The following is an 18,523-nucleotide window of genomic DNA, read 5'->3' on the forward strand; positions in this document are numbered from 1 at the left end:
TTTATCACCCCCAAACAGTATTTAACCTCCACAAAAAGAAAAATGATACATACCTTCCAGAGGAAGGCATTACTCTGCTTACCTGTTGACTCTCTCTCTTCTTATTATCCAAAGTGCTAGATTTTTTTCCATCATGTCGGTCTTTTGGTGTCATAGGTCGAGAGAAACAACTCGTTGACCTCTTAGACTAGAGAAAAGAATAAGATGCTTTTAGAACTAGTTCCAGTTTGGTGCCCTCCATGATGGCTGTGTACCCACCCACCGGCTCCTATTCAGAAGCACATAAGCTGAACCTTCTGTAGCAAAATCCATACTCTGTCTAAAGATAGCACAATGGTAGTGATGTAGTATCTTCAAACTGCGGGTATGTTAGATAGATTGTGAGCCCACCAGGACAGAGAGGAAAAAATGCTTGAGCACCTGATTGTAAAAACCGCTTAGATAACCTTGATAGGCGGTATATAAAAATCCTAATAAACTTGAAACTTAATAAACTTCAAGGCAGTTAAATACAACTCACAATTCATAAAGCAGAGTTACTTATAACAGAAGGCAGATATTCTCACATGTGGGTGATGTCATCCTCGGAGCCTCGGTATGGACAGTGTAATGTCACTTTTAAGCTTTTAGACTGCCCGTGCATATGTAAGTGCCTTCCTGCCCAATGCCAGCTCACAAGGTTGTCAGTTCTATGCCCAAGTGAAGAAGTCAACTAGGGAAGGTGGGCGGGTTGTGAGAATATCTGGCTGCTGTCCCTGGATAACACCTATTATGTTAAGTAACTGTGCTTTATCCCTAGACAAGCAGGCAGCATATTCTCACATGTGGAACTCCCTAGGTATGATAAAAGGGATGGAGGGAGAGTTGGGTTCCAAAGACACATAAAAACATGAGTTGCTGTGCCTGATATGAGAGTGCGGAGGTAAGAGAAGGAACCCAATGGAAAAAATGAGAAGAAGAACGCCATGCTCTACTAGACGTAAAAGGAATTTGGGTAGTGTGCATTCATTTTCGAACATACAACCCTCTAACCTTATTGCATGAAACCTTCGGTCCAGAGACGGTTTAAAATAACCTGGATAACAGAATAAAATTAAAACATCCTAAAAAAGGATGTAGTGGCCTCCCCTATAGCTACTCCCAGACCTCCAAGTGCCTTTAGAATAAAAAAGGAGATGGAGTAAAGGGTGATGTGGATAAGGAGAAATTAGGTTCTTACCTGCTAATTTTATTTCTGTTAGCCTGTAGACTAGTATAGTCCTTATGAACGGGTTATATACCTCACTGCTACCAGCAGGTGGAGACTGAGAACAAACTTGTATATCAGAATAGCTTCCCCTCTTGCAATTCAGTCTGCCAACTAGCCAAGCAGAACCTAGGAAAGGCTTCAACTGAAAACAGTAAAACACACTCTGAACAGGAGTGTAAAAACAACAAACACTGGTAAACTGTTGGAACATGTGTGGAACCAAATCCTGGTATAGAAAATATCCCCACAGCTCACCAGCTGAGCCATAGCTGCCGTTCTTAATTCTTCCTGGCCCTAGAAAAATTCTAGAAACTGCAGAAAAAACAAAATCTGCATGCAAACAAAACAACAACCCGTAATCACCGCACAAAGACAGACAGGGTGGGGAACTATACCAGTCTACAGGCTAACAGAAAGAAAATTAGCAGGTAAGAACCAATTTCTCCTTCTGTAGCGCCTGGTAGACTGGTATAGTCCTTACGAATGGGACGAATCAAAGCAGTATTCATTAAGGGTGGGACCACCGAAGGGCCGACACCAGAACATGTTTACTGAAAACTGCGTCCCAACGCGCTTGAACATCCACATGGTTGTGTCTCACAAAGGACTGCAGAGAAGACCAAACTGCAGCCTTGCAAATATCCACTGGAGGCACTAGAGAAGACTCAACCTAAGAAGAAGCTGCCTGACCCTGAGTGGAACGAGCCTTGAGATATTTTGGAACTGACTTTCTTCAGAAGATAAGCGGAAGCAATAGTCTCCTTAATCCAGCGCCCAATAGTAGCCTTAGAAGAGCCATCCCCCTTATGAGGACCCGCGAGAAAGACAAAGAGATGATCTGATTTCCTGATCTCCTGGGTCCTCTGCACATAAGAGCGAAGGACCCGACTGACATCCAACTTGCGCAATTGTCTCTGCTCAGAAGAGCTCTCTCGGCTACCCAACACCAGGAGAACCACAGCCTGATTGACATGGAAAGGAGAAACTACCTTTGGCAGAAAGGAAAGAACAGGCCTCAAGACAACCCACTCCCTAGAAAACTCCAAAAAGGGAGCCCTACAAGAGAAAGCCTGCAGCTCAGAAACACATCTATCTGAAGTAATGGCCACCAAGAAGACCGCTTTAAGAGTAAGGTCCTTCAAAGAGCAGTCGCCCAACGTTTCAAAAGGTGGGCACACTAGAACTGCAGAACCAGATTCAGATTCCAAGATGGAACAGAGGGCCGCACATGAGGCTTGAGCAATTTGGCCGCCCACAAGAAGTGAATCACATCAGGAATGGCGATCAAACGCTGACCTGTCAACAACCCACAAAAGGATGACAAGGCCACAAGCTGAACCCGTAGAGACCAAGCTAGTCCCCTGTCCAGGCCATCCTGCAAGAACTCTAAGATGGCAGGCAAGGAAGCGCAAAAAGAGACCACTCCACATGCACAGCACACCACTATTCAAATAGACACTAAACCCTCCCATAAACCCGAGAGGGACCCCAAGAGAGTTGAGATCACTTTATCTGAATACCCCTTCTTACCTAGGCAATCCCATTCAAGAGCCAAGCCGTTAAGACAGAAGGGACCCGGATCGAACATTGGAATGGGACCCTGAGTCAGAAGGTCATCCAACAGAGGCAGAGGATCCACCATCAGATGCCTCATCAGATCTGCGTACCACGGTCACCTGGGCCAATCCGGAGCCATCAGAACCATATGCCTGGATGTCGAACAATGCGGAGAAGAACTCTGCCCACTAATGGCCACAGAGGGAACATGCACAACAGCCCCACCGTTGGCCATGGTTGAACCAGAGCATCCCTCGGCCTGACCATCCCTGCAACGACTGAAGAAGCAGGGTGTTTTGGTGTTGGCACTTGTGGCCATCAGGTCCATGAGGGGCTGACCTCAAGACTGCACTATCAACTGAAAGGCCACAGGGCTTAGACACCACTCTCCGGGATCTAGCATGTGATGACTGAGAAAGTCCGCTTGAACATTCTCCACTCCAGCTATGTGGGAGGCTGAAATGTCCTGAAGATGAGACTCCACCCAGAAGCCACCTGCTGAGCCACCAAAGTGCTCCAGGTGCCCCCCTGATGATTGACATAGGCCACTGCCATGGCACTGTCTGAAAGAACCCTGACTGGCTTACCCATCAGAAAGGGCTGGAAGGCTAACAGTGCCAGACGGATGGCTCTGGTCTCTAAGACACTGATCGACCAAGAAGCCTCCGCCGTGGACCAGGTGCCCTGAGCTGAGTGACCTAGACACTGAGCTCCCCAATCAAGAAGACTGGCATTCATGAGCAGCACCGTCCACTGTGGCTCATCCAGACTCCCCCTTGTACAAGATGGGAGGTCTGGAGCCACCAACGAAGACTGCACTGAGCCAAGCCCGGAAGCAGAACAGGATGATCCAGACTGTGCCTCTGAGGCGAGTATACTGAAGAGGACACATGTGGGCCCGAAACCACCTCACCACATCAAGGGAAGCCGCCATCGACCCCAAAACTTGGAGGAAATCCTGCACCTGAGGACACCGGGACACCATAAGCAAGCGAATTCGAGATTGCAATTTGCTTACCCAGGCCTCTAGAAGGAAGACCTTCCCCAAGGAGGTGTGGAACAGCACTCTTAGATACTCCCGGCACTGAGATGGAGACAACAGGCTCTTGGAAAAGTTAACTACCCATCCCAGCGACTGCAAAAACTCCACCACTCAAGCCGTGACCCGGGTGCTCTCCTGGAACGACTTCGCACAAGTCAACCAGTCGTCCAGGTAGGGATGAACTAGAATGCCCTCTTTTCGCAATGCCGCCGTGACATCCATCACCTTGGTGAACGTCCGAGGAGCCGTGGCCAGACCAAAGGGAAGTACACAGAACTGATAATGTTGCCTCAAGATCGCAAAGCGCAGGAAGCGATGATGGGAGGCCAGAATAGGATTGTGCAAATAGGCCTCCATCAGATCTAGAGAGTTCAGAAACTCCCCCAGGTGAGCTGTTAGAATCACAGACCGCAGAGTTTCCATGCAGAAGGAAGGCACGTGAAGAGCCCTGTTGACCCCCTTCAAATCTAGGATGGGCCGAAAGACCCCTTCTTTCTTTGGCACCACAAAGTAAATCGAAACCTGTGCCCCACTCCTGCGGGGGAACTGGAACCACCGTGTGGAGGTCCAACAATCTTTGAAAGGTCTGGTGAAAAGCCTGCTGTTTCCACTCCACCTGCAAGGATGAAGCGAGAAAACTATCTGGCAAGGAACGGGCAAACTCCAGAGCATAGTCGTCCCGAATCACCTCTAGAACCCACTGATCGGACATGATCTCTGCCCATTTTGGAGAAAAATCTTGCAGCCTGGCACCCACTGGAACCAAGATGGGCATCGGCAAGGAGTCATTGGGCAGAGTGGGCAACAGGGGCCCGCCGGGGGCTCTGCCTGCATCCTGGCGGGCCCCATGAAAGGACTGCATGTGCTGAAAGAACCTGCCTCTAGAAAGCCTAGGTGACTGAAAGGAGGCAGCCCCTCGACCAGGGCGGTAGCGGCGGAAATCACACCCACGCCCACAAGCAGCCCCACCTCAAGCCAGTGGCCTAGACCTATCCTCAGGCAAACAAAGCACTTTAGAATCAGTTAGAGTCTGAACCAACCGTCCAAGTCCTCACCAAAAAAAAAAAGACCATTTAAAGGGAAACTTTGTCAACTTAGCTTTGGATGCCGTATCTGCCGACCAAGTGCGAAGCCACAAGGTATGGCGTGCTGCCACTCCAAAAGCCAACGACTTGGCAGAAGCTCGCAAGAGGTCATACATGGCATCTGAAAGATAAGAAGCACCCAATTCAATCTTTGCCACTTCACGCTTTAACAATTCCCAATCCTCAGATTTATTGTCAATCACATGCTCAGCCCAGCAAAAACACGCCCAAACCACCAGCCCACCACACATTGCCGCCTGGACCACCAGAGCTGTCATATCAAAACTGTTTATGGAGGGACTCCAAATTACGCTCCTCAGGGTCCTTCAAGGCTGCACTGCCCTCATGGTATGCCTCAGAGATGGCTAAGACTACCACATCCACCAAAGGCGACTTCAGAGTGTCCCTATCCCCTTCAAGAATGGGATACACGCGGGCCATAGAGTGCGCAAAACGAAAAGGAGCTTCTGGCACCTGCCACTGTGTGAGCATAATATCCCGAATATCCTGATGCATAGGAAAAGAGCGGGAAGCCAGAGCGGATCCCCTTAAGCAAGGAGTCCACCGTACACGGGGGCTCCGACACAGTGTCCTCAAAGTGCAAAACCGAGGAGACCTGAAGAATTAACTCATGAAGCTCTTCCCGCTGAAAAATGCGCACCACAGACACATCCTCGCTGGCGGAATCCGGCCCCCCAAGAGGATCCTGGAAATCTCCCCAAAGGTCCAGTCCTCATCAATACCATCGTGCTCCTCTGAGCAAAAATCCTCATCCCAAGAGACCCTCAGGCACTTGGATGAGAGAGAAGTAGAAGGGGCAAAACCACCGCTGTAAGGAGCCGCACTGGGGAAGATGTTGAGGGCAAACCCCCCTCCCGGAACCTCCAGCCACCAGCACATACTGCCAATATAAATTCAAGGGGAAAACCCCCTGGCGGCCCCAAGGGACTCCCTGCCCCAGCAGGGGACCCTGCCATACCTTGCCCCTAAATTTCCAGAACAGGGGGAAGGTCACCTGAGGTAAAAGAAATGAAGGAGGAAGTTCCCGCTGAAATTGGACCTGAAACCGCCAAAATCGGAGCTCCTGCGGCCTATCGCGTCTGAAAAGCCTGGGACTTTCCTGACGCTGAGGCTGAGGAACCAACTGACGCGAAAAGGGAATCCCCAGCCGCTTCGGCAGTAAAGGAATCCTTTTCACCTTGACTGTCGGCGGCTGGCGAACCCTCCGCGTGGGCGACAGGGGAAGCCCGGGCTTCCTCGCGATCTGAAGCTGACTCCCGAGGTACATACGGCGGGGTGCCCTGGCTGCTGGCAACCGCGGCCGACGAGACTCCCCCATTGCTCAAGGCCTGCACAACGCTTGCACAGGCCAGCCGCGAGTACCTCGCATCTGGAGCACAATGAGCATTTTTTCCCTTTAAAAGTGCTCATAGTGCTGAAAAACGCCCTAGCTGTAATAAAAGTGCCGGTTAGATGAGAAAAACAATACAAAATGGCAGTTTTAAAGGAAACAGCCCTTTAGACCAGCACACCTCAGGATTTCCCCCCCCCCACTTATTTAGAACAGATTCCACGGCTCTCAAAGCTACAAAAATGTGGGACGGTGAAGGAAGGTGGGGGGAGGGACCCAGCACGAGACCACCAAGTTTAACACCCCCAAAGTCAGACGGATCCCCAAACAAGACCCATCCAAGCTCTATCCGACACAAAAGGGGAATCCAGGAGTTCAAAACAAAATTCCAACAGTACTAAGAGGGGAGCCGAATTAGTCTTACCACCTGCTAAAGGAGAATGAGGAAGACTAGACTGCAAGAGGGGAAACTATCCTGATATACAAGTTTGTTCTCAGTCTCCACCTGCTGGTAGCAGTGAGGTATATAACCCATTCGTAAGGACTATACCAGTCTACCAGGTGCTACAGAATCCTGGTCCTGGAACTCTCTCTTTACTAGTGAAACAAACAGCCACCGACTACAGTGGGCCTTTTTATGTACATGTATACCTCTGGTGTTTCAGGGCCATGATGAGACTCTTCAGACACTCGCTTCATTTGCTGCCGGGTGGTGACGCTACCAGTGCCCTGGCTCTGCTCAAACGTGGATGGCACCACTGTCAAGTGGCGGGAGGCAGCAGTGTTTGACTCATGAATCTGTGATGGCAGCATGCTGGCACGGCGCAGCGTTTCTTTAGGGTCACCTGTCTTCACTTCCTCATCTGTGATTTTGGATGTGCAGCGGGAAGACTGGTAGAAGAGAAGCAAGTTGAAAGAGAAGAAAAACAAAAGGAGGGTGGGATCTACTATAACAATAACATCCACAGCATCATCTTTAGAGTGATGTAAGATTTGAAACAGAGTTACATATAATGATGTAGGGAATAAGAGTAGCATCCTTACAGAAATACCAAGACCATCTCCCTCAAGATTTCCACCTTTTAGACTTAATTTATTTGAGACAAAAAAAACCCAGTATCTGTGTGATCTTTATTTCACTCACAAACTGTGTATTTATAATAAATCCTCATAACTGCATATCTTGCTCAAAAACAAAGGTGACTAGGAAAGTAGCGTGAACAGAAACATCAACCAAGGAATCTTCAAGAATAGCAGATAAATCCTTTAAATCATTCTTCTGAGGCTAAATCTGAGCTTGTGTTCCAGGAGAAAATTGTTTAGTCATAGAGTTGACTCCAATATTAGAGCATGGTACATGCGCACCCTAGGAACTGTCACCACTTCCAAGAATTTATACAGCAGCAGAAAGAGGGAGAGACCACTAGGACTAGTAATTATAACCAGGCTCGATGGAATGGGAGGGAAAAAGGAAGGGAGAAGAAAAATAGGAAGTTGGTGGGCAAAGCAGTACTGGCTGATAATGGGAAATGCAACCAAATAAAAAAGTGATGGATCAAAGGAAAGGCATAAAGTGAAAAGATCACTACTGCCCCAGGTTCATTAGATAGTGAGTCCACCAGGACAGACAGGGAAAAATGCTCGAGTATCTAAATAAATTCATGTAAATCGTTCTGAGCTCCCCTAGGAGAACGGTAAAGAAAATTGAATGATTGAATAAATAAATAAAAGCTGGTCGACTTGTGTGTATGCGCCATATGGCTGCAAAATATATTAGAACCTTAGTTTTGGACTTCCCTTATCCTTGTTCTGAATCAGGTAGGCAGGAGTGTACGAAAAGACAAGCCCCCAAGTCTGGAAAGGGAAGGGGGCAAAAGAGAAGCACTCAAAACAGACCTAAGGTGAAGTGCAGAGTATGTGGAAGACAGAGAAAAAGTGCCCAATATGGAAGCAGAGGGCTGGGGACACAGCATATAATACCAGCCTAAGTCAAAATCCTACTAAATCTCTTGTCTTTGGAGATATATGGCGTATATGGCTTATACTTCATTTTAATGATCAGGAATTTTCCTTTTGTTCACAGGTCCATAATTCTTTTTCAAGAATAGATTATATTTTTGTCTCGAATCAAATAGTACAGCGAGTGACAAAAGCCACCATAGATCCTATCATTTTATCTGATCATGGTGGTGTATGGATTGAATTTCAGTTTGATGAACAAGATTATTGTAAGTCTGATAATACATTGATTGCGGATTCAAATTTTCTTGAAGAATTTAAATTAAAAATTATTGAATTATTTCAGCTTAATTCTTCAGAAGTTATTAACATAGAAGTGTTATGGGATGCATTTAAGGCTACCATGAGAGGTAATATTATTTCATATTCGGCGTATATTCGAAAACAACTTAAAAAACAATTTTATAATTTGGAAAAAGAAATTAAACATTTGGAATCTAAATTAGTTGATAATTGGGAGCAAAGTACTTTACAGGCTCTACTAAAAGCAAAAGGTAAATACAATGAGATATCTTCTAAATTTGTAAGGAAAGATTTGTTTTCCCAACAAACTATGTATTATGGAAACTCAAATAAGGCAGGAAGATTATTGGCAAATTATCTTAAAGCAAAGAAAGAAGAACAAAAATTATTGCAATAAAGGATAAAAATGGAGAGACACATACTAAGACTGATACTATTTTAAGTCAATTTCTAAATTTTTATAAAGACCTATATTCTTCTGAGCCTTATGGAGATAGGGAAAAAGATGGTTTAGAATTTTTAAATTTAATTGTTGGACTGAAGGTTCCTGAACATATAAAAAGACGTTTAGAAGAGCCTATATCACTAAAAGAATTAGAAACAGCATTGAAGTCTCTTAGAGTTGGATCCGCTCCAGGTGGTGATGGTTTCACAGTGGAGTTTTATAAATCATTTCAAAATACCCTATTACCTTATTTATTAAATTTATATCAGTTCCAACTAACTAAAGGTTGCTTTACAGGTACTATGGCAGAATCATTAACAATTGTTTTGCCAAAGCCAAACAAAGATCCCACTTTGGTTTCAAACTACAGGCCTATCTCGTTAATCAATATTGATGGAAAACTTTTAGCTAAAACATTGGCTTTACGATTGGCTAAGGCTCTCCCTTTTATTATTGATATGCACCAAACAGGATTTGTTGCTAAGAGACATTCTTCTAATAATACCAGATTGGCTTTTCATATGTTAAATTTAACAAAAGCCATGGATGATCTGGCTTTTTCTGTCTCTTTGGATGCAGAGAAAGCCTTTGATCGACTGGAATGGACTTTTAGGTATCAGGCATTAGATTGGCTTGGTATATGTTTCTGGATTTATACAAATGATTCAGATGTTGTATAGCTCCCCTGCTGCAAGAAACATTGGCTAGGACCTCAGCAGAACGGGATTTGGGAGTAATCATCAGTGCAGACATGAAGGCTGCCAAACAGGTAGAAAAGGCCTCATCCAAGGCAAGACAAATGATGGGATGTATCAATAGAAGTTTCGTCAGCCGGAAACCAGAAGTCATAATGCCACTGTACAGGACCATGGTGAGACCTCATCTGGAGTACTGTGTGCAATTCTGGAGGCCACATTACCGTAAAGACGTGCTTAGAGTCGAGTCGGTTCAGCGGATGGCCACTAGATGATCTCGGGGCTCAAGGGTCTCTCGTACGAAGAGAGACTGAACAGATTGCAGCTCTACACTCTGGAGGAACGCAGGGAGAGGGGAGACATGATTGAGACATTTAAATACATCACAGGACGTGTCGAGGTGGAAGACGACATCCTTTTTCTCAAAGGACCCTCGGCCACAAGAGGGCATCCGCTTAAACTTAGAGGAGGGAAATTTAGTAGTGACACCAGGAAGTACTTCTTCACGGAAAGAGTGGTGGATCACTGGAACAAGCTTCCGGTGCAGGTGGTCGAGGCCACCAGCGTGCTTGACTTCAAGAATAAATGGGACATCTACGTCGGATCCCTACGAAGGTCGAGTTAAGGAACTGGGTCATCAGCATTCAGACTTATGGGGGTGGGTCAGTTGAGTGGGCAGACTTGATGGGCTATAGCCCTTTTCTGCCGTCATGTTTCTATGTTTTAATTTGCAGAGGGGGGGTTAGACAAGGTTGTCCATTGTTTCCTTTGCTTTTTGATATTGTATTAGAATCCTTGTTATTAGCCATTCAACAAGGTATTCCTCGTACAGATTGGGAATATAAAATCTTAGCATATGCAGATGATATACTGCTTTATTTGAGGAATCCAGAAATTACCATGCCATGCTTGCTTGAGTTAATAGAGAAATTTGGAAAATATTCAAAGTATAAGATAAATTGGAGTAAGTCAGAAATTCTTCCACTTAATGTACATTGCACGAAAGGCTTATTTGATTCATTTTCATTTATATGGAAAGAAGATGGATTAAAATATTTAGGTATTAGAATTAAAAATACACTGGAAGATACAATGAAAGAGAATGAAAGATTTTTGTTAAAAAAAGTAACAGAAATGTGTGAGCAATGGAATCCTTTACATCTTTCTTGGTGGGGGAGAGTCCAAACTATTAAAATGATGTTATTGCCTGTGGTTTGTTATCAATTGAGTACGATACCAGTTTTTTTTCAGGGGTCCTTTTACAAAAAGTTAAATGGTATTCTTACAAAATTTGTTTGGCTGGGTAAAATGCCCAGAATTGCCTTAGTATCTTTACAAAAATCAATTGCGGAGGGTGGGGTAAATTTTCCTAACTTTTATAGGTATCTTCAAGCCTATATTTTACGCCAAGGTATGTATTGGGTCCTCCCAGAGTTCATGGAAAATATCCCGGATTGGCTGTATTTGGAATGGCGATTCATGTTTCTTATTAATTTGTCTTATGTTCTTAGTGTTACGATGCCTAGAAAATATAAAGAGAACAGAATTTTGATGGATACATGGAAAACATTACGTTATGTCAGCAATTTAACTCCAAACCCAATACACAAATCAACATACCAATCTTTATGGCTAAACTCCAAGATTCAAGTTGGTGGTTTTAAAATCGTATGGAAGCATTGGATTACTGCAGGTATACGAACTTTAGGTGATGTTATTTTAAATGGTAAACTGCTTGATTTTTCACAGTTGCAGCATAAATATGGTCTCAACAAATCACAAAGTTTTAAATGGTTGCAATTGAAGCAGGCTATTCAGGAGGGGTTCCCTGAATGGAAAAATCTTAACAATCAGTATAGTCTGGAATAATAGAGAGGGTGAAGGGTTCTTTTTTTTTTTTTTTTTATATATTTTTTTTTATTTTCAAATTTTACAGAAAGTGTACAACATGTTATAAAGGGTTCTTATTATATTATGTATATTAATAATAGTAATGGGGAGGGGGGTGGGTTATGGGTTTATATATATATACAATTGTTGTTTTTCTTGATAGATTTACAAGTGATGTTTTCAAGACTGTATGGTTTTAATTTGTACACTTGTTGAAAGATTAAAAATGAATAAAGATTAAAAAAAAAAAAGTATAGTCTGGAATTCTTATGCTTTCAGGCAGATTTCTTGGGTCACCAAGCCGCACAGTGGTATAAATTGATATCTGAATTTATGAATAAGAAACCAAAGATTGAATATTATAACGAGTAAAGTTTATTCTTTTTCCTTGGGGGATAATATATAGAAATGGGATGGGATGGGAGGGAAAGGGAGGGAAAAATATTGGAAAGATGTTGTTATGAAAAATAAGGAGATATATGTAATAGGATGGGATATTTATTGTTGTGCATTACTGGATATAATAAAATGTTTAAAGTGTTTGAGGAAGAAGGATGGGGGGAGGGACAGATTTCATGTCAGATTAATTGTATTATCAAAAAGGGATGTATAATTATATATAAATTTGGAAGGAATATTTTATTGATATGGAAAAGGGTAGGAGGTGGGGGGGGGAATAAAAACATGTATAATAATATTGTTTAAGAATGCCAAGTGTGTTATGTAAATTAATTGTAATAATACTGTACACTTGTTGAAAGAAATAAAAAGGAATAAAGATTTTTTTAAAAAAAAGAAAACAGATCAAAACCCTACTTTTCAACAGACCAAGCCCTTAATGCCCCCACCTCTTTAACGGCTCCCACCTCTTCTGTAAAGTCTTCCCCTTTTCCCTCCCCTCTCCACTATGATGGCTGCTCCCCTCATTTAACCTTCTATCCCCTTCTCTTTTCAATGTATTCCCTTACTGCATACACTGTATTCAACCCATCCCACCTAAATTGTAAACGTAAGACTAATTTGCCTCTTTGACTACGTTGTTATGCTCTCCAATTCCAACCGCACTGTATGTATTTTCATCTGACTGTTGTGAACCGCCTAGAACTCCCTGAGTATGGCGGTATACAAAAATAAATTTATTATTATTATTGTAATGATTAGGCGCCTTTTTACATTGAAAGTATAATTATAATTATATGGGGGGGGGTTATAGTTATAATATAAGTTTAATCAATAATTATGAAGATAGCACATATATGTTAACTTTTTATTATAATATCTGTGAATAGGGTGGGTGGGGGAGAGGGATAATTTATGTACTTCAGATGATAATAGAAAGAATTTCAAGTGATGTGTATGAATTAATGTGTATGAATTAATTGATGTAATATTGTACACTTGATGGATGATGAAAAAAATGAATAAAGAATTGGAAAAAAACCCAAAACAATTCCATATTGAATCCATTCTTACCTGGGACTCCAGTGGATAAGAAGTCTTTAGGTGAGGAGGGCAGATTTTGTTCCGCTGTTGCAGCTCTGCAATTCGATTCCACTCCTCCAATAGATCTGGCTCATCCTGGCATGTCCCCAGATAAAAACTGTTCCTACCTGCAATCAATAAAGATGATCCAAGACTTGAATTTGGAATATAAGAGAGCTTAAAGTCAAAGCCAGAGACCAAGCAAAATTGTGTATGTGTGTGTTCTCTCCTATAAAGGACAAAAAATTCTCCAAGCTCTTCGCTGACAAAACGGCTGACATAGCTATTTGCAAGAAACCTGTCTTCAAAAGAACATGCTAAACTAAAAATATGGTGGGAAGGGACAATTTTAGAAATACTTGTAGTAAAACATTACTATTTTCTAGAGGACTGGATGTTGTAATTTATCACCGTGTGTGCAATCCCAATGGTAGATTTGTTTTGGCCACAGTATCCACAGAGCACAAAACTGTTATGAAACTTATATGCCGCAATTTTTTATTAGATGTTTTATCAAAATATCATGATCATTGCTATATAACAGCAGGATTTATCTATTATTTTGAGAGATTTTAAAATGATATATGATCCCACGATTGACAAATCAAACCCTACCCCCATTCATCATAGTTGTCTTTTCCTTTATTTCTGTTGGTATAATATACCCCCCCGGGGGAGGGAAGGTGGGAGGGGTATTTCTTTTGTATGGTTCTATTCCCTTATGAAAATGTTGGTTGGGTGGGGATTTTTTTTTTAAATGTTGTATGGATTCTGATTGATTTTAAGTGCATATATGATTACTCTTATTTGTATAGATATTATATTGCATTTTTGTTAGCTTTAGAAACTCAATAAAGATTAACCCCCCCCTTCCCACAAAACAAACCCTACCCCAAGAGAGAGAATTGCTCTGAATAAGAGGTTTCCACTGCTGTGGAAATTTATTACATCTGGGAGACCATGAATATACACATCTGTCACAAGCCCACCGCATGTGGTTATGTATTAACTACTTTTTGATGTCTGGCACATTATTTTCCAGTGTACAACCGGCTGAGATTAGGCCTTAAAACATTTCAGCCCACGCTACAATATGGGTCACATTAGAATTTGCCATCTCTATGTAGCCACCAAAAGAAGCTTCCTCCCAAATTGTGATAATAAAGAAGAAATTAGGTGTTGCCTGCTAATTTTCTTTCTTGTAGTCTCTCCAAACCAGCACAGACAGATGGGTTTACGCCAACAGGTGGAGACCAGAACAAAACTGAATTCTAACAGCAGTATAAGTGGGCTGTGCAGTTCCCTATAGAATCAGTCTAATAGCCAAGCAGAACCTCTACTAACATATCAGCTGGAAGAACTTGAACTCCCATCTCTTATTGTTTGTTTTTTAACATAACTGTTGAAGATGTATTGGAACAGGCAACCAAAACTGTCCCCAAAGCTCACCAACTAAACCAAATGAACCAGATGCTACTGCTCCAACAACTATTTACACTCCCAAGAAACAAAAAGAACAAAAGCGTCATTTCGCATTACCAAGAAAAACCCAACTCTTCGCATCAAGAACAAACACTGGGTGGGTTCTGTACTAATCTGGAGGGACAAAAAGAAAATTAGCAAGTAAGCCTTAATTTCTCCTTCTTTAGTGTCCCTCCAAACTGGCACAGATGGATAGAACCTACTAAAACAGTACCCATCATAGGTGGAACCCCCGAAAGGCCGCCACAAGAACTTGCTTGCCAAAAACAGCGTCCCAACATGCCTGAACGTCCACCCAGTAGTGAAGCACAAAAGAATGCAGAGAAGACCAAACTGTAGCTTTACAGATAGCCACTGGGGGCACAAGAGAACGCTTCGCCCAGGACGCCGCCTGAGCCCGAGGGGAATGAGCTTTGAGAAAGTCCAGAACTGAAGAAGGTATGCCAAAGTGATAGCCTCCCATGATCCATTGCACAATCGAAGCCTTAGAGGCATTATTTATTTATTCATTCATTCAATTTTCTATACCATTCTCCCAGGGGAGCTCAGAACATGAATTTATTCAAGTACTCAAGCATGTTTCCCTGTCTGTCCCGGTGGGCTCCCAATCTATCTCAGTGTTCTTCAACCTTTTGACACCTATGGACCGGCGGAAATAAAATAATTATTTTGTGGACCAGCAGTTGAAGAACAGTGGGCTAAGTCGCGGGCCAGACCCCGCCCATCTCCACCCAATCTCTGCCCCAGACCCCGCCCCATAACAGTACTAATTGTAACACCATTTTTTTCCATTCATTTTCCATATATACACATACACAATATAATCGTATAAACAACACATAATGGTTAACCACAAAATTAAACTACACAAAGCACACTGTATGCTTCTCAATATTCATTCCTACCAGAACACAGATAACCCCATGCAAATACGGGACCAAAAACTAAAAGTACTAATATATACAAACAAACCCTAAGGTGCAAGATTCTGCATACAGTGCAATCCCAGGGGAAAAGAAACAAATGCATTTCTTCCTGAACAGACAGCAGATGTAAATCAATCACTAAATTAAAAAATAAAATAATTCCTCTTACCGTTGTTGTCTCGCTCCCTCCATGCTGCGCCTGCCCCCCCGGTGTTATCTTCGTGCCAGCTCCCTCTTCCTCAGTGCTGCAGTGCACAAAGCCGTGGGAAGCAGCATCTCGCGCGTCTCGTGCCTCATCTGGAAGCCTTCCCTCTAATGTTGCGACATCAGAGAGCAGGCTTCCGGTTCAGGCACAGGACGCGCGTAGGAGCCTCTGCCCTCGACTTTGTGCACTGCAGCACTGAGGAAGAAGGAGCCGGACTGAAGACAACGCTGCATCGATCGCACCATGGACCAGCGGCTGAAGAGCACTGTCAGGGGCCCAATGCACGTGCGTCTGAACTGAAGTAATAGATAGAAGGTAAACAAAATACAATGTAAAAGGGAGAATTGGGCGTGTGTCAAAGAGAGGGAAAGAGAGATGGTGTACACGGGGAATGGAAGAAAGAGGAGAATTTTTGGTCATAGGGAGGGAGTGAGGTACAGATGATAGGGAAGAAAAAGATGAGAGGGAGAAATGTTGTGGTGGAAAGGGTACAGTATGACAGATTGAAAGGGATGCAAGAGGGAGGAATGTTAGACATAGTGGTGAAGGGAATGGATGTGGCATGGTGCTGGAGAAATGCTGGGCATTGGGTTGGTGGGCAGGGGCAAAAGATGCTGCACATGGTCCGGGGGATGACAGAGGGATAAATGCTGGACCATGGTAGGAGGAACCAATGGACAGCAACAGAAGAATTTACAGAAGATGGGAAAGCGGAAAAAAGAAACTGGGACCAACTTTATGGAAAAATAAGTCTCCAGACAACAAAGGTAAAAAATGGAATTTTTTGACTAAAATATGTTAGCTTTGGGAAATGTATATAGCAGATGTCTTTGCATTGTGTTCAAAAGAAAAGGAAATGCATTTCTGGTTTTATTTCTATAGTGTTGAAGTACTTGCTGACCCTTGCTGTGACTGGTGGGGATCCCCAAGCACCGCCAGCAGAGGACCTCCTCTAGAGATGGCCAGAACTCCCCTCCACCAAGCACAGAAGTCGCTGGCAACATCCATGAGCCATAGATGTGCCAGCATCTGTGACTCAGGGACGCTACTGCTGCCTGCCACTTTTGGCAAAAGGGAACCTTGGCCAACTGCAAAGGAAATCCTCAGCTGACAGCTTGGGGGTTCTCATCAGCTGTATTTATATTTTATATTTACATTAGAGGCTCTGGTAGAAACCCGTTTACAAAGTATGTATTCTTCCCAATATTTCAAAATTAATAAAGAGTCTTTGCTTATTTGTAAATGGGTCTCTGCCAGAGCCTTTAATTCAGTAGCATAATTAAATGAAATAACTATTTCTGAAGTTTATAGGGACGGGTGGGGACGGAGGGGATTTCTCCGGGGACAGAGGGATTCCTCGTGGGGACGGGTGGGATTCCTCACGGGGATGGGTGGGGGGGGGGGAGGGATTCCTCGCGGGGACGGATGGGATTTTGGCGGGGACGGGTGGGATTTCTGTCCCCGCGCAATTGTCTAATAGAGAATACTGAGGATACAGGGAGGGTGCCAACCAAGAGGACTACCTGTTAATCAGTTCTCTATCTCCATCTGCTGGTAGATGTGTACTATCCCACTAGTCTCTGGATTCATCTGCTGCTGTTGCTGAGGAAGGGGAACTGCCTTGAGAGATGGACTAGATCCCCATACCACGAGTGCCTGGGCCAATCCGGAGCCACCAGGATCATGTGGCCTGTGTGACGATCAATGCGAAGAAACAAGGAGGAAAGACATGCAGCAGGCCATCTGTCTGCCAATCCTGCACTAGAGCATCCAGCTCCTTGGCCTGACAATTTCTGCGCTGACTGAAGAACCTCTGCGCCTTGGGAGATGAAACACGTGACCATGAGATCCATCATCAGCTGACCCCACGACAGAACTATCAGATCGAATGCCTCTATCATCAGTTACCACTTCCTGGGGTTCAGCTCATGATGACTGAGGAAATCTGCCTGGACATTGTCCACTCCCACTTTGTGGGAAGCGGAGATGTCCAGGAGGTGAGCCTCCGCCTATTCCAAGAGGAATGCAGCCTCCTGTGCTACCAGACAGCTCTTGGTTCCTCTCTGTTGAATGATGTAGGCCACCGACATGGCATTATCAGAGAGAACCCAAACTGCTTTGCCCTCCAGGAAGGACTGGAAGGCTGCAAGCGCCAACAAAATGGCTCTGGCCTCCAGAATGTTGATCGATTACGAGGCCTCATCCGGCAACCAGCGGCCCTAAGCTGAATGACCAAGACACTAGGCTCCCCAGCTGAAGAGACTAGCATCTGTGAAAATAACTGTCCACATCCACTCACTCGCTGGACAAGATTGTAGGACTTTGAAGCGAGAGAATGACATAAGAGCTAGAGAAGGTTTCCGGGTCAGCTGCAGGCCACGCGCAGGACCCGTGGCTTTGAGAAGAGAAGTATGGCAGGAAGGAGGGAGCTGGCAATAGAAGGTAACACCCATGGCCCGTGGGAGGGAGGCAAATGATGAGGAGGACAAGGGGCGTGTTGGGACATGGGAGGAAGAGGGGCGCACTGGGCCAGGAAGGGAGAAAGAGGGTCGCGTTGGCACATGAAGGGAGAAGCAGGACCCTGGTTCATAAGTACGAGTCTGATGCACGTTGGGCGTTCTTAAACCGAGGACTGCCTGTAATGGGCCTATTAGAACATAAGAATTACCGCTGCTGGTTCAGACCAGTGGTCCATCGTGCCCAGCAGTCCACTCCGGCGGCGGCCATTAGGTAAAGGACCAGAGCCCTAACTGAGTCTAGCCTTACCTGCTTATGTTCTGGTCTAGCAGGAACTTGTCTAACTTTGTCTTGAATCCCTGGAGGGTGTTTTCCCCTATGACAGCCTCAGGAAG

The 18,523-nt window shown here is 44.2% G+C and overlaps 1 protein-coding gene across 4 annotated transcripts in view; it reads right to left on the bottom strand.

Moving 5' to 3' along the window:
* NUMA1 (nuclear mitotic apparatus protein 1) overlaps positions 1-18,523 on the bottom strand; it is a 271,890-nt gene that overhangs the window by 26,694 nt on the left and 226,673 nt on the right. For all 4 annotated transcript variants that reach the window (XM_033949032.1, XM_033949036.1, XM_033949035.1 and 1 more), the window contains exons 22-24: positions 13,050-13,186; positions 6,936-7,175; positions 83-187 (exon numbers count right to left, since the gene is read on the bottom strand). In XM_033949032.1, the coding sequence (XP_033804923.1) occupies positions 83-187; positions 6,936-7,175; positions 13,050-13,186 (482 nt within the window). The remainder of the gene's footprint in view (positions 1-82; positions 188-6,935; positions 7,176-13,049; positions 13,187-18,523) is intronic.

The sequence above is a fragment of the Geotrypetes seraphini genome, chromosome 6, assembly GCF_902459505.1.
Source record: "Geotrypetes seraphini chromosome 6, aGeoSer1.1, whole genome shotgun sequence".
In the NCBI taxonomy this organism is placed as follows: Eukaryota; Metazoa; Chordata; class Amphibia; order Gymnophiona; family Dermophiidae; genus Geotrypetes; species Geotrypetes seraphini.